General features: G+C 36.4%; 1 protein-coding gene across 4 annotated transcripts in view; it reads right to left on the bottom strand.

Annotated features, from left to right (window-relative positions):
- The window catches only part of pde5ab (phosphodiesterase 5A, cGMP-specific, b), a 64,050-nt gene that overhangs the window by 9,321 nt on the left and 37,995 nt on the right, over window positions 1-16,734 (bottom strand). For all 4 annotated transcript variants that reach the window (XM_055216828.2, XM_055216829.2, XM_055216824.2 and 1 more), the window contains 6 exons: window positions 14,601-14,709; window positions 9,630-9,714; window positions 8,471-8,646; window positions 5,990-6,040; window positions 3,404-3,550; window positions 2,721-2,846 (listed from right to left, as the gene is read on the bottom strand). In XM_055216828.2, the coding sequence (XP_055072803.2) occupies window positions 2,721-2,846; window positions 3,404-3,550; window positions 5,990-6,040; window positions 8,471-8,646; window positions 9,630-9,714; window positions 14,601-14,709 (694 nt within the window). The remainder of the gene's footprint in view (window positions 1-2,720; window positions 2,847-3,403; window positions 3,551-5,989; window positions 6,041-8,470; window positions 8,647-9,629; window positions 9,715-14,600; window positions 14,710-16,734) is intronic.

Below are 16,734 nucleotides of genomic sequence, written 5' to 3'. Positions count from 1 at the left end.
GCAAATGAGGCAAGTAGCGCGCTGTGTCTGGTTCACGCGAATGACCTGAATTGAGAGTTGCCGCTTGAAATGCGCAAGTTGAAAAATTAGAATTTTTGCTGAAAGACGCGCAGCGTTAACCAATCAGGAGCTTGCTCTAGTAGTGATGTAATTACCGTAACCGAGTGGAGTCACAGAAGCCCCTCCAATGACGCGAATTTCCGCGTGAATGTCTCGATGACTAGAATTTCACGCGGAAATGAAGCGAGTACACTCAAAATGTTCAAGCATCCAACTACGTGTGGTAAACGCGAATTTGACGCCTTAAATGCGTCTGGTGTGAACCCACGGTAAAAATACGGGAAATATTTTAAACGGGATGAAGACAGAATAAATGGTAAGATACGTGAAAATCACTGGAAAAACTGGAGGGTTGACAGGTATGGTCATCCGTGACGTTTCGACGCGATTAAATAATATGTAAGGTCATGCTGGCACATCATACGGCTAGTGCAAGACGAGAAGTTGTAGTTAAGAAGTACTTTCTTGGTGAAAATGACGATGGTTTAGCTAAATAAGACCCTTACTGTACATTCACACAGGGCGTAAGCGTTAATGCTTCACATTCATTTTTAATGGGTGACGTCATGCGTTTCCGAACTGAATTGTGGATTCTTCTGGGCCGCGTCATTGCCATTGTTCGCGGAAGAGGTTGAACATTTCTCAACTTTTCAAGTGGCAACGCATGCCTCAACCAATCAGATCGCCTTATGCAAATACCCTAAACAAAGCCAGCCAATTACGTTTACGGAAGACCGGAGCATATGTAGCATCCACTGTGATTGGCTGTTGGCCACGCTTCAGACAAGCCTTCCATCAAGCGTTAACGCTTCTGTCCCGTGTGAATGTACCGTTATGTCTCGGTTGGGATTGTTTAGAGCGCTTTGAAGCTGCACTGAAACTGTAAACTGTTGAGGACTGAACAAAAACATCTTGGATGACATGAGGGTGAGTAAATTATTGTTATTTTTATGAAAGTGGAGTAATCCTTTAATGTAAACAGATATCTGTATGCCCCTGTTTAACATTTTGAAAATGTCTGTACAGTTATCATATCCCCTAAAAATACATTAAAGATATACATGCTTTATTTACAGTATACATTCTGCTAAACATGCATACTAGATCATGCTTATGGGTGATTCTCACGAAACCATTGAAACACCAAAGCACTAATGATTTTAGCTTTAAAATGTGTAATATAGTAAGATTAAAAAGCATCAGATTTAACACAATACTGTGTTCTACCTTGCACAATGTGTGATTTCAACATAAGAATTTATAATTGTAAATTTTATCTCATTTTCTGCTGAAATTCTCATTACCGCAATGTGTCCGGCTGTGTTTGAACATGCTATATGGTGTAATTTAATCAAATTAACACAAAAATATTAAGAAAAATAAATAAATGGATGTTTTGCTAGACTACTTTAGATGACAGAAAAAATATTTACTGAATATTCATGTATAATAATAATGAAGAAAAATTAGGAAAATGATGTGTCCATGCCTGATGTTCTCATCCTCCGCAACACTTTTTGAGAACAGTTTAAGCACACATAGAGAATTTTAATAAAGTTTGATTTTGAGTGACCAAGCACATGGACCAGTTACTTCAAGATGTCTACCAGGTAAGATCATTTTTTTACAGTTAATATGAAATATTGTCTTGTCAGAATGCTTACACGACATTTTGATTATCATTACCGCAACAGATGCTTATTAAATGTTAATTTAATTAATAAAAGCATAATACTTTGATTTTAAATGCATGTGCAGAATCTCCAAATTTGTGTTCTTTCAGGTTTGTCATGTCATTTTGAAAATATGTCAGTGTTGATGTTTTCTGACTGTTGCGGTAATGAGATTTTTTAGGACTAAATTTTTAAATTATGTTACAAAAAGTGTTAAATGATAAGTAAAAGTTTTTAAATTAATGTTCCCATTTACTCCAGACTTTGTTTTTCAATGTCTGGTGGGAAAAAAGTAAATTTAAGCAATTTTTACATTATCATGCTTGACATTTTTAAAAACAAGTTTTCGTGAGAATCACCCTTATATTAGAAAATACATGTATTTTTCCAATCCCCCTACAAAAAACCTAAATCTTACTGCAGCTACAAAGTCAAAGTTGGCAACCCTGCATACATAACTCAACACTGTCCATGTCTTTACTTTTCAAAGAAAGCATATTTTCTACTTACAATCTAGTAAAGTACAGAAATGTAAATGATTAACAGCCATTGTAAACAGCAGAAGACATTTACAGTGAATCACACAGTTAAACTGTTCAGCTCGATTTCTGCTTTGAACTTTAAACTACTTTCTCTATAATGGCATCCAAAGCTCCCAGCCAATTTCAAGAGAGAGAGAGAGCCCTTACTACACACACAGTAGTCATATACAGTGCATGTTTTGTACTACTAACCATACTATAGTAAATAGGGCAAAGGTCATCACTACCACTCTCTGTACTTGTACTACTAGTCTTTGATCCAGAATGGCACACATCTCTAAATGTTCATCCTAGTTACTGTTCACATACAAGGCAAACACTCTTGTGTGTTAATAGACGTCAATGTGGTTACTGATTGGTGACAATTTAAGTAAAAGCTGTAAGCCAGACGCCGGTCTGCTGACGTGACCTGTAACCTGTGATGTGTTCAACCAAGTTCACTGACCTGAACCTGTCCGGATTTGAGCACCGCAAACATGCATTGAGATGTGTTGAAGGCGTGTCTCCAGTTGTGGTAGACAACGTTTTTTCTGTAGTTCTTCTTTACGCTTAAAATCCACTGGCACAGACTCTGCAACGGGAACAAAGTAACAAATTGTTGCTAACATTGGTACCATTAAGGCTAAACAAATCTGGGGCACCATTCAATTCTATAGTATATTTCTAGCAGACTATGGAAGTCAATGGTGCCCCAGATCTGGTTGGTTAAAATATCATTTTTAACATTTTTGGAAAACTGTCCCGGATGCTGACACAAAAGCCTGTTTAAGCTTCGTCTATTATAAAAGCAGTCTGATCGATCAAGTCTCTTTATGGTGGTGACCTCTGGTTAACCCGCTTTCATTTACTTTGTCAAGGATAAGTCACGCCCAGAAAGCCAATTAAAGGCCGTCTGAATGTCCTGCCAGTAAGATACCTGAAAGCCATAAAAGGACCTTGTTGAAGCCAGTAAAGCACACAGTGTATCTGAGCGGTTTACTGCAGTAAGACGCACGCGATCTGGTAATTATACTGTAGTTCAGGAGAAAGACGACAGATCTTCATATATACTTTGTAAGAGATTATTGATGGCGTGATTTATACCCGAATGTGTACAGACAGATAACAGCCTCATTAAAAGCACAATACCTTGTAGTTCATCTGAAAGTTCTGTACGAGTTTTAAGTCCACAAACATACGAATGGTCGCCTGTGTGGTCTCAACATCTGTCAGGTCGAAATCACTAAAGCCAAAGTCCAGCAGTCGGAGAGATTGTGCCGAGGGAATCGCTGCCGTCTGTAAAGAGAAAGAAGATATTAAATAGTGTCATGTGTCAATCCTAAACACTGTAATATTCACTCTCTATAGAGAGCCAATGACCCTGCGGTGTATCAGGCATTAATAATCAATGAGCTGTGATCAGCACAGTCTGCAGTGCACAGCATGAGCATTAACTGTGCTGGATCTGCAGTACATAACTCACAACCCTTATGCATCTGTAATGATTATGTCTGTATTTTTATGACCTCATATCAATGAAGAGATTACTTAGAGTATCTGCATTTGAAACGGGTACATCTAACCAATAAATAACTGGTCACACGACAGGATAGCCAACAATGCATCTAAAAAGCATCTAAAACAAAGAGTTCCCCTTACACATTTGTGACCATGCCTGTGAAACCCCAGCTTAAATAATTTTTTTGTGATTTATTTGCGAAGTGTTTTTTGCTAGTTTGAGACCATTGCAGTTATCATTTTGATGTCCAGCAATGCATTTGCGCCCATTTGTGTGCCCATGGGCGTGCTGGCTTGAAAACAAGATGTGTTAAGGTGCATTGTTGGCGCGTTGCTATTTTAAGGCAACTTATATAGACTATGACATTGACTAAAACCTGGTCTCAAGTCTAAAGTCAATTGCGCAATATTGTTTTTGTTATTTAAAGAGTGCGTTAGTAATATGCACTTATAAATGGGACAACAACACGCATTTGCTTTTTACACACATGAATGCGCAGCAGCACACAAACATTTTTAAATATAAAAAAAAATTAAAGGATTAAAATGTAAAAGATTATTAATGAGTTTCTTGGACATAAATGAGGACCGATTACAGGATTTTAGAAAGCATGGGAGCTGCTTCACCTTTAGCCTGGTAAGTAAGCAGATTTTTTGCTTTTAAAAAGTGCTAATATTGCATTGCATGTTTGCAAATAAATATATTTACTTATACAAATTTTTTTGCATATTTGTAAATTATTCTTATGAAAAACTTTGAGATTACAGTGATCATGAATCATACTACATCAGCAATTAAAACACTGCTTATTTTATTTATTACTAACAACTTTTAAAGAGAACCAAAGCTTTAATTACAAAAATAACCATTTCAATAAACAAAACACCACACAATATTTTAACATCAATCTTCAACTGGTGGTCATTTTTTTTCACTTAAGAACTCTGCCATGTAAATAGGAAATTCGGCTTCCCGCATCTGGCTTTCAAAGGGGATAATGGCGCATTCCCACCAGCCGCGGTAGAGGCAGCAAAAACGCGCTATTTGCGCGTGGTTGGACGCTTGAACATTTGAGTAAACTCGCTTCATTCGCCCATGAAAGCCACACGTGAAATTCTAGTCATTCAAAACATTCACGCGGAAATTCGTGCCATGGGAGGGGCTTCTGCGACTCCGCTGAAAATCCGCCACTCCGCTCGCTTCCTGTAATCACGTCACTACTACAGCAAGGTCCTGATTGGTTAAAGGTGGTTAACGCTTGGTTAAAGTTTAGATTTTTCAACTCACACGTTTCCCGTGGCAACGCTCAATTCACATGGAACACATCATCCGCGCCGCGCTTACCGCGTGTACCGCACGGCAGGATGCCTAATCGCGTCTTTGCATTGAAATCACTCGCGCTTGCAGCGTCGACCGCGTCTGGTGTGAACCCTGCATAAGAGATGAGACTTTCATTGGTTTATTGCATGTTACGCCCAAAACACACCCATTACTCATCACTAGAATAGGAACAACCCTTTTAGACTGTGTGCCAGGCGCACAAACCATATTTCCTATCGTTACACTACCAAAATTGGATTCAGACACGCCTTAAGTGCACGTGTGCCGTGCACTTTAAACCATGCGCTTAAATCTTCAAAATAGGGCCCATAACTACATTATGAGACTTTAACCTGGATTTTAAAGACAGAGTCTCAAATATGTTTAATCTATAAACTTCTACATCAATGCTATTTTTAAAATTATGAGTTAAGCATAGATATTTTAAATATTGTACCATCATTTTCAAAATAAAACACATCCTCAAGTGTATATCTTATGAATTATTCGTAGTGATAAACCTACATGCTGCCTTTCCCTTCATTAGAGTAATCGCTGTAATTAACAAGCAAACCAAGCAGAAATGTTGGCCCTGACTATTATGACTTGATGACTTTAATGACTCTAATCAGAGCCGGGTTTCCACATTTCAACTTGAGAGTTTGTTTCATAGCAACCTGCATCCCTCAGAAAATCCAGTGTCTCACCTGTGTGTGTCTGATTAAAATAATATTGTAATAAAGATCCACAAGCCTAACAGTACTGTACACCATACGGTAAATACGTAGCAAATTAATAAAACATTTTGGTCACAGGTGTGCCTACATCGTTTATTTACTCCTGAACCTACACAACGCAATAAAAGATGAAGATGAGAAACCATTTGGCACAGTTACCTGGAGCGCCCGGGTCTCCTCATCTGAAGAAGAGGCGTGATATGACAGAACCTGCAGAAACATGATTTTGAAAGGGTAAAGCTCAGGTCTGTCTGTATAAACATGAACATACAAATTTACATGATATCCAACTACCACACTGCATGTTGCTATGGTACTCATAATATTTGGGCAGTATGTACATACCAGCCCATTCTCATGAAGTGTCTATTAATAGCACGCAGTGTAAAAGTCGTGCAATACATACGCCAAATGCCAATTTTGCGTGCATATGATACGACAGACAGTCCTTCACATTCACTTAATATGGTGCATCTCTTTGTGAAGTTTAATGTATTGGTTTCTCTTTGTTTTCCTTTTTTTTTTACCATTGTTGCTTGGGTTTGGAGTTAGATCAACATTTTGTTACATAAAATGACACCCAAACCCAAATTCTAATCTCAACCTCAACGACCATGGTTTAAAAATAGACAAAAGATGGAGAAACCTATATATTAAATAACATCATAAAGCAAATCCCAAATCGAACCCCAAACCCAAGCGACAAATCTTTTTTAGAAACCAATAAATAAAACGTCATGAAAACTTGCACCGCATTAAATGAACGTGAAGGACTGGCGTATGCATGCAAAATTGGAATTTGGCAAATGTATTGCACAATTTTCACACTACGTGCTATTTATATGCACTACATTCATTTATACAGTACTGTGCAAAAGTCGTAGGCCGCCACCACCACCAGCTTTGTTGTTTTAATAAAGTTTTAATGTCCATCCATATTTATTTTTCACTCTTTTTATTAAGATACAAACAGAAAATACAGGAAATATGTACACAAAATGAAAAACAAAATTTTCAAAACTTAATTTGTTCTTGAAGCATCAGTCAGTATTTAGTGTGACCTCTCTTGGCACAAAACGCATCTTGAGCTTTTTGAGGAGACTGAAGTCCTAAAGTCATTCAATTAAAATTAGAAATTAGGAATTAATTTTATTTAAATTTAAAAGATCCTGCAGTTTTCCATAGTTCATGTTGCAGGATCGTGGTGGTACCCATGTTTTGTGTGGTAGCACATGGTCTTTGTTTGGGCTGTGTGCTTCCGTCTCTTGTCTCTGCACCCGCCCCCATTGTTTCCTTATTAATTATTTATTATTGGTTAACTCCCTTCACCTGACCTTCCCTCGTTATTTTGTTTAGCTTTTCCTATTTAAGGCCCCATGTTTACATGCAAAAATTTTTTCAATCCGACTGAGTTTAATACAATTGAAAATTACGACAATACAGTTTACATGCACCCTACACATTGCAATCTGATTTAAATGTTAATTTGCATGTACATTCTATATTTTCCGAACAAAACATCTGAGCAAACGCATAGCCAGGGTTGCCAGATTCGTGTAAACCATCCGAATGGACATTCAAAACTAGCCCAAAAGCATCCCAATGACTGTCCACAGCCCAAATATAAATAACTAATCAACTAAATAATTTCATCTTTAACCCGCAAAAAAAAAAAAAAACTGGTGGAAACAGTTTAAACAGTAGCCCAAATCAAAACTCGAAAAAAGCAAAGTACATGGCAACGCTAAGCTGCGGACAGCATCTCACGTCGAGTTCATGCTTTATCACTGGATAAATGTACAAAGGGGGGTTGGTTTCAGATATAATTTTTAAAATATGATTAGACGCCTTATATTATGTGCATTCAGTATGTTTTCTCCGTCCTGTAATTAAAAAGTATGTTAATATTCAGTTACATTTTATCCTACTCTTATATACTGTTGGGTGAGGATTATAAAAAGAAATGTCAACTGCAGTAGAGAGCTTCTGATTCTGACAGCTCCTGAACGAGAGCACAAGAGCTCCAGAACATTGTGGAGCGTCACATTAAAGGTTATATCCCGGAAAACTGGATTACTTGTACCTGTACTGTCCTATAAAACACCCCAAATCACTCCTGGCTGTGTGTAGCACCGCTAAAGTTTATTTTTATGCATGAACCCTGATCATTCATCAGGACTTCAAATCTTTTTACTGTAATACTGTCACTGTCAGACAGAATTTATCAAAAACGGAAGTTAAAAAGATTTAATGATTTATTTTAACTGCCTTTATGGTTGATAGTCAAAAACGCAATTTTTTAAGCTTTTTGCTCAAAATGTTGTATTTTTGAAGAGAAATATCCATATTTCAGTGGTTAAATTAAGTAGAAAAAGTAAATATATAATGAAACGTTTTTCCCCATTTTGTTTGTTTGTTTGTTTTTTATTGTTTGTTTGAAAGCAGAGGGTGTGTTCTTTAATTTGATATAATTTGTATTTTTATATATTTATAGAAGAAAATTTTTCCTGCAAGGAATTTTGTGAAAATTTTGTTAAAATCACAAAAATGCAGGTGGGCAACTTTTCTCAAAAAGGCTGGCGGTGAATGAGTTAATGTATGTTATGATGTCAAGCTTTTATTAATTCTCATCATACTTACCTCAAGTGTGACCTCTTGCTTTGCCATCGCTCTCTCAACAGCTTCATACATCTGCGTGTTTTGAATGCCCAGTCCACAGAAGATAGCAATAGCCTCCAGGAACTGCTCATCATTGCGATTAAAGGCTTTAACTTCCCCCGTACAATCATCCATCTTATTGACCAACTGGCACACACCTGCGTTCAAAAAGCGAAGTGTTTCGTAAAAAACTTTGGAAACTCTTTTATCCAGAATTTCCTTATGGAAATAAAAAGCAAAGCTAAACTTTTTCCAATTACCCCAAAAATGGAATTGGGACAAGAGTTCATTATGTGGTTTAAAGGAACGGCTCACCTCAAATTGAAACCTCTGACATTATTCAGGTTTATGTTATTCTGAAACTTTACGAGTTTGCTTTAATTCGTGTGAAATTTGAACAAGAACATCCTGGCAGCCATTTTCTATATAAAGAACGTGAATGAGGACAAAACGAAATAAGAAACAGCAGGTGGAAAGATTTTCAATAAATCTTACATTTCAGTCTGTTCGTTACACAAAGCTATTGTAATAATTCAAAAGACTTTGATGTCTGGAAAATTGTATGTTTTTTGTTATAGCACAAGACAGCCCCCATTTACTTTTATTATAATGGAGACTTTTATTATATTAGAAAGAAAAGCCAGGATATTCTTCAAAAATGTACCCTTTGTGTTTCTCAGAAAATAAAGTTTAAATGATAATAGTTTTTTCTTTCTTCAAGCTTGTGTGGCTTAGACACAAGTTCATAAATCTCTATTGTATGTGTAGAAGCAGAAAAAGAGGATGCACGAATCAATTAAAAACAGACAGAAAGTCTAGGGCTTTAAATGACAGTCTGCTTAAAGGGCCAAGCATGTGGTGAACAGGAGACATTATCCTTTAAAACGCCAGAAGCTTAAAATGCAGCCTACATTGTCAATTTATAGCCTTATTGTACAATGTGAATTGATGTATCCAGCTTTCTTACCGTCTTACCTCTATAGAGGACAAAGAAAAGTGTTTGTGTATTTGTAGGTGACTATGCGCAGCCCTTAAATATTAATTTTTTAAGTCTACTGATTTTTGATAATACACAGCTCCAATGTAGTTTATACGTGGAAAACTAAAATATAGAAAAAAGATAATAGGGAATCAGACATACCTATAACTTTGTCCTTCTTTCCATTCCTAATCGGTGTGCAGAGAAGACTTTTAACTTGACATTTTGACAGTTGCAGATTTTCACTCTTTCAAAGAAAGACGAGAAATAAAGAATTGATCAATTGAACTAAAATGAGTTCAGGATTCAAGACATAAGATACAAGATGCAGTTCCCATATTTACAGTACATTACATTTTGATTTTTGCATTTGACAGATGCTTTAATCCAGGGGTGTCAAACTCAAGGCCCGCGGGCCAAATCCGGCCCGCCCCCTCATTTCATCTGGCCCGCAAGAGTTTACAAATTATGTTAATTATGTGGCCCGCGAGAGTTTACAGATTATTTTATTGTTATTATAAGTTTTATTTTTTGCAGGTTATTTCCTACATTGATTTTTTTTAGCAGCCACCAAAACTAATTTTTGTCCCGCCAAAGTCTTTGTAATGCAATTATAGTGATAATGTTGATGATTGCATGAGAAAGAACGAGCAGTGCCCTGCACGCGCGCACTACTAGAGTGGCCGTGTCTGAATGCGAGCGCTGCAGCCTCCGGAGGTCGCATTTCCAGGCTGCATACGTCATCAAGACTGTCTTGTTTCAGAATATTAACAATTATAAAGTTAAATATTATTCTTTGTTTATAGTAAATAGTTGTAATATGCGTATGACTTGCAAATGTAATGGTAAGTTAACTTAAATAAACCAGGCTTGATTACGCTGCCTATGCGACCTCTGCATGGAACGCACAGTATCTGCTCGTTCTTTCTCTCCCTCTCTCGCGCACGCTCACGCGGATCCAGCAAGAAAATGTTTTCCGTCTCGTGTACAGAAATGTTTTGCGATGTCCTGCTGGGATTAGTTTACAACGCGTCTATTCCCGCTAAATACGCTAACCAATGACTCATCCGACTCATAACATTTGAAACTATTGATCTGTAGCCTACAACACTTAACTCATGAGACGTCAGTCAATCAGACACTCAATGCCAGGTAAAAAATCACAGCTTTTTTGTAAAGAGGGCAAGAAATGACAAGCAAGAGTATATGTGTCTAATAAATGCATATTGTGGTGGAGATTGTAAAGCTCTTTATTAGTATCTAAAATGCCTCTCATTTTCTGACCTGCACAATGAAGGATAACAGAACATTTTGAGTGTACTCACACACAACATGTGTTTTTGTCACCACAATTATTTTTAAAATAATCTGTAGAATAGTTGTACTCTATACACTTTGTCATTATTTGCCTGGGCTTCTACTTTCAAAGCTATGTATTAAATGAGTTATTAACAAAACCAATAGTAAGTAAATGCAGAGAAAATTATGCAATGTACAGTAATAAAAGAGTTGATACATTCATACAGTCGTTCAAATACAACCGACCCTTTGAGATTAACCGTAATGCTGATTTGGCCCGGGATGAAATTGAGTTTGACACCCCTGCTTTAATCGGAAGCGACTGCAGATCAATATGTAAAAAATTAAACAAGGTGTCACACAGCAAAATATATGACTATATATATCACTATGCGTGGGTTTATACCTATGAAGATGTATTGCGCTGCTAACACAACGCTCTACCACTGAGCTATACAGAACCATATGAAACCATTAATTTGAAGCATGTTTGTATATTAATGTGTGTTGGCAGTAGGGCTGTGCCGGTTTCAGAATTGGTGATGACGGTTATGACGTGAGTCAAATGTGACGGTTCGTCACATAACCGTCTGGTGGGGGGGGGGTTGCTTGTTTAAATGCTCGTGGGTTGACGCGAAAGTGTCATTTTACCATAAAATTGTGAATGTGATGCCAAGTGTGTTTTAAACAGTAATGACTTTGAGAAATTTAACAGAAAGCAATTAAATATTTAAAAAACACACTGTTGACAGAAGACTGCGCTGTCACTCTCTGCCCAGCATAAATGAATCCTCTATCTATCACTATCTTAATAATCTTCAGAGAAAAAGATTTGTGCCATGGGCTTTTAATGTCTATAATTGTGTCTATATCATTACACGGACCAGAACAGCACGAAAACAATGCGGATTAAAAAGCGTCTTGAAGAGGTTTTGCTCATAAATGCATGTAAAATAAAGTAATGTGAACTTGATACTGTTATACTGTTATTAAACTGCGCCATATGCGCAGCAAACGCAGCGGGTCTTAAAGCACAATGGCCACGCGCGGCAAACGCTCTCCGCATACGCCCGGCTCAGTGCTCACGCTTGCGACGTGAAACCAGCATTTGAATAAGCTGATTAGCTACTTGCTCTACGTTAATTTAAAATTAACAGCAAGACAACTGGCAGTGAATGTGCTTTCAGGAGAGTTAGTAGATTAGCATGAGAGGATTTTAACTTGAAAAGCGGGGCGGAGCTTTTCCGCGGTTAAAACATCTGCTCATTCATGTTTATTTGATTCTATAAATTAAATAGAAGGAAGAGATGATTTGAAATGTGAGACTTTGTTTAATATGTTTAATCTCAAAGTAACCAAAAAGTGCCCTGGTCTCTCCTGTATGTCAGCGCGTTGTCAGTGTCTGCTCCGCTCTGTATTTTTCATTGCGTGACGTGATAACGTGGTGGGGCGTGTAACACAGACTGTTGACAATTGTTTTTAATAAGCATTTAAACATTCTTTATGATATATATTTGTTAATATTTTAATAACACGGTTTTGTCGGTTATAGAGTTCTAATGACGGTGTTCAACTATAACCGTCGGTCTCACGGTTATATAATAACCGGCACACCCCTAGTTGGCAGTGTGTGAACGCAACCACCCTACAGTGAAAATCCACCCTATCCTTCTTTTTAATCCCCATTAAACCAAAGCAGTCTCAATAGACATGCTTTTTTGATTCTCTTGTTAATGTGATGTCACACTGATAAAGCTCCGCCCACAGCCACTGACTGACATAATAATTTAACCCAAAAGTTTTTGGTTTGATAGCACATTTTGTACCACGGGTCTGTTGAATGCTTTATTCTGATTGGTTGACAAATGTTCCATGGGTGTTGATAATTTTTCTGTAACACGCACACATAACTTGTCAAATATCTTAACCCTTACGTGTTGTTGGGGCCATTTTTGTTATTTTTTAGTCTTAACTTGGCCACAACTTTCTCTGTGTTTCAGCAAATGAAATGATTTTTGGTGACAAATCTTATATTTACACATATTTTAAGAAAATGCTTTGAAATTTTTCAAAAACTTAACAATATACCGTATGGAAGTCAATGGGGCAAAAATGGCAACAAACCATAAATGAGGGAGAAAAAAATAAAATCTGATGCTGCACAAAAACTAAAAATGCATTAAAGCCAATGTTTTTACTAATCTTTGGCATGCCCAAGACTGTGAAAAAGGTGAAAAAAAAATCCAGTCCACAATCACTTTTTTATATTGAAAATCAGTGATTTTTTTCTCAAATCAGTGGCATCACTTATGAGCTTGGCAATTAAAGAGTTAAAATCATGAAATATTTGGAAACATTTGGTAGTTTTGATCAGATTTATGCAAAAAATTGAAAAAGTGTAGCTCATTTGCAAATGTACACACATTAAATAAAAGTCTACTCCACTTTGATTAAAAAACTCTGATCATTTACTCACCCCCCCATGTCATCTAAGATGTTTATGTCTTTCTTTGTTCAGTGGAGAAGAAATTAAGTTTTTTGAGGAAACATTTCAGATTTTTCTCTATATAGTGGGCTTTATTGGACCTCAACACTCCTGATACCATTTTTTAAACCCTAGTTAGTGTGTAATGTTGCTATAATAGCATAAATAATACCTGTAAAATGATAAAGCTCAAAGTTCACTGCCAGGCGATATATTTTCTTGAATAGAATTCCTCTTTAAAAGCCTAGCAAACGGGACTTCACATAACAAGGAAGACATCGGCCTGTTTTGAGGACAGTGAAAACAGCGCTATACAGATAAGTAAATTGTGTGAAAAATACCGCTTTTTTTACACGTGAATCATGAACACATGTTATATTGCCCACTATAAACACAATCAAAGCTTCAAAATCACAGACAGAACAGGAGCTTTAAACAATCCCAACCAAGATATAAGGGTCTTATCTAGCAAAACCATCGTCATTTTCACAAAAAAAGTACTTTTTAACCAAAACTTCTCGTCTTGCACTAGCTGTGTGATGCGCCAGCGTTACCTTACGTATTACGTAATCACTTCGAAAGGTCATGTGTTACATATGTGAAACACCCACTTGTGGATCATTTTAAACAATAAACTGACACAAAGACATTAATTAGTATCATTCCTTATACACAACATCTGAACGCTCCTCTTTCTCCACACTTGTAAACATTGGAGCGGTAGTTTCGAATACGCCATGCACTAGCCGTGTGATGCGCCAGCGTGACCTTACGTATTACGTAATCACTTTGATAACTTTTGACAAGGCTAGTTCAAGATGAAAAGCTGTGGTTTTAAAAGTACATATTTTTTCTGGTGAAAATTACGATCGTTTTGTTAGATAAGACCCTTATGCCTTGGTTGGGAATGTTTAGAGCCCTTTGAAGCTGCATTGAACTGTTGAGCTCCGCTAAAGTCCACTATGGAGAAAAATCTTGGAATGTTTTCCTCAAAAACTTAATTTCTTCTCGACTGAACAAAGAAAGGCATAAACATCTTGGATGACATGGGGGTGAGTAAATAAGCAGAATTTTGCTTCATGAATGTGGAACTAATATTGACATTACAGCTATATGTTCATGCTGTATTAACCAGAGAACTAAAACAAAATGTAGCAGAGATCTCAAAAACATTTCCTGAGCTGAAAAAGAGCAATGAAATGTTTCTGTGACTTCACATAACTGGTACATAAATGGGTTAAGTGAATGTCTGGATGATGTGAGCCGTGTAAAATTCACAAAACATCCGGATCTCAGAGAAGGATTGACCCTGGGGTAATTTCCAGCTTGCCGTTCCCCTGTGTACTCACTGTCCATGGAAATCTCTGGTCTTCAGTGACATCTGCGATGTTCAGCGGCTCCATTGTGTTTTTGACATACTGAGCGTACATGTAGTTAATCTTGTTGACGTCACATTCCCTGTAGAAGCAAAGCTGTATATTACTATAGACTTCATCATACACAGCACAATACATCATTATAATAGATATCTTACCATTGTGAAATTTAAAAAAATTAACATGAACTATCAATGATCAATACTTCTACAGCATTTATTAATCTCAGTTCATGTTAATTTCAGCATTTACTAATACATGTATAAAATCAAATTTGCAACTGTTAACATTAGTTAATGCACCATGAACACTGAAAAAAAATGATTCATTGAATTTAATCAATTTTTTAAGGTAAGTGGTTGCAATCAATTTATTTAAGCTACATTTAAACAAAAGTTTTATATTTTATTTTACTTTACTAATCTTTTTTGTTTAAATGTAGCTTAAATAAATTGATTGCAACCACTTACCTTAAAAAAATTGATTAAATTCAATGAATAATTTTTTTCAGTGAACTAAAGGGCATCGCACACCGGCCGTGCAGCTCAGCGCCGCGCCATTCTAAAAAAAAATCAAACACATTGTTTTCTATGAGTATACGCACATCGGCGCCGCCAGCTGTGACTCAGGAAGTTGCTCAAATCCCTGTCGCGCCACACAGCGCCACTCACATAGTTTAACATTAAATAACATCATATTTGTCCCAAATCATTAACGATTAACATTAGCTGCTAACGTATATTTTACATTTTGAAGTAGACGCTATCTGACGAAGCTCGTGCTATTTAATGTGTACTTCCGGTTTACAATACCTCCGAGTAGTCCTCGACGCGGCGCGACGCTGAGCTGTGCGGACGGTGTGCGATCCCCTTAACATGAATAACTGTATTGACATTGACAAAGATTAGTAAATGCTGAAAAACTATATTACTCATTGTTTATGTTAGTTGATGCATTTACTAATGTTTACTATTACAACCTTATTGTAAAGTGTTACCACATAAATCATGTTATATGGGATGGTTTCCCGGACAGAGATTAGATTAGTCCTAGACTAAAATAAATATAAGAGCTGTCCAAACTGAAAACAACTTGGACTGACATATCTTAAAAATACATAACTGCTGAAGTAATGTTTTTAGTAAGGCATGTTTGTTAAAACTAGTTATATTTCCTAATTAAACTAAGGCCTAGTCCTAGTTTAAGATAATCCCTGTCCTGGAAACCACCCCTAAGACATTTTAATGTTTGAATATTCAAACTGCACTGGGTTATAAAATGTGGGTCCTGAAGAAAAACTATTTGAGAATCACATTCCAAGTGTTATCAAAATTTATTGAATACTTAAACTACATACTTTCATTAGAAAAGCAAACTGGTTGAAAAACACTTTAACAAAAAATACACTTGAATTGAATATTTCAAATACCAATCTGTTGTATAACTGAGAATAAAGTGCTTGACTTAAAAACCCAAAGAAAAACAGGACAGTGTCTGTCATTTCCCAAATAAAGACTTGGCAAAACATCACAAATCATAAGGAAGTGTTTTTGGAAAGCTGACATCTCCTGTGTTGCTAAATGTTTATACTTTTATTAAACGTAACACTTTTACTCACCTTACTGGTTTACACCTATTCAAAATATTTAGAAACAACAAAAGTGTTTTGCTGCACAGAAATAAACTATATGATAAAAGGAAATAGTTTCATTGAGCTCAAGCTAATAAACATGAGAATCAGTCACTTGATCAAAGTCACGACTTTAATAATTTTATGAGAAATGTACTTCCTTATAAACATCTTATTTCATCACCTGATCAGTTCTGTTTATCAAGAAGGCTAAGTTACAGTACTGGGCAAAAGCGAAAGTAGTTCTTCGGTTTATCTTACGATAACAAAACTAGGGAACAATTAAAGGGACATTACAGGTTCAATACAACAACATGTGTGACACCAAAAAATAACATCGACCTGTCTATGAGTTATGAGAATAAGACGTTAGGCACAGATGGGAAATTTAAAGTTTTGAAGATTAAGTTCTAACCTTTTCTCTAAAACAATGATCATTAAAATTCAAGGCTACGTTACATGTATAAAACATATTAA

The sequence above is a fragment of the Misgurnus anguillicaudatus genome, chromosome 21, assembly GCF_027580225.2.
Source record: "Misgurnus anguillicaudatus chromosome 21, ASM2758022v2, whole genome shotgun sequence".
In the NCBI taxonomy this organism is placed as follows: domain Eukaryota; kingdom Metazoa; phylum Chordata; class Actinopteri; order Cypriniformes; family Cobitidae; genus Misgurnus; species Misgurnus anguillicaudatus.
The sequence above is the reverse complement of the archived record's forward strand: the minus strand, read 5'-3'. Positions and strand labels throughout refer to the sequence as shown.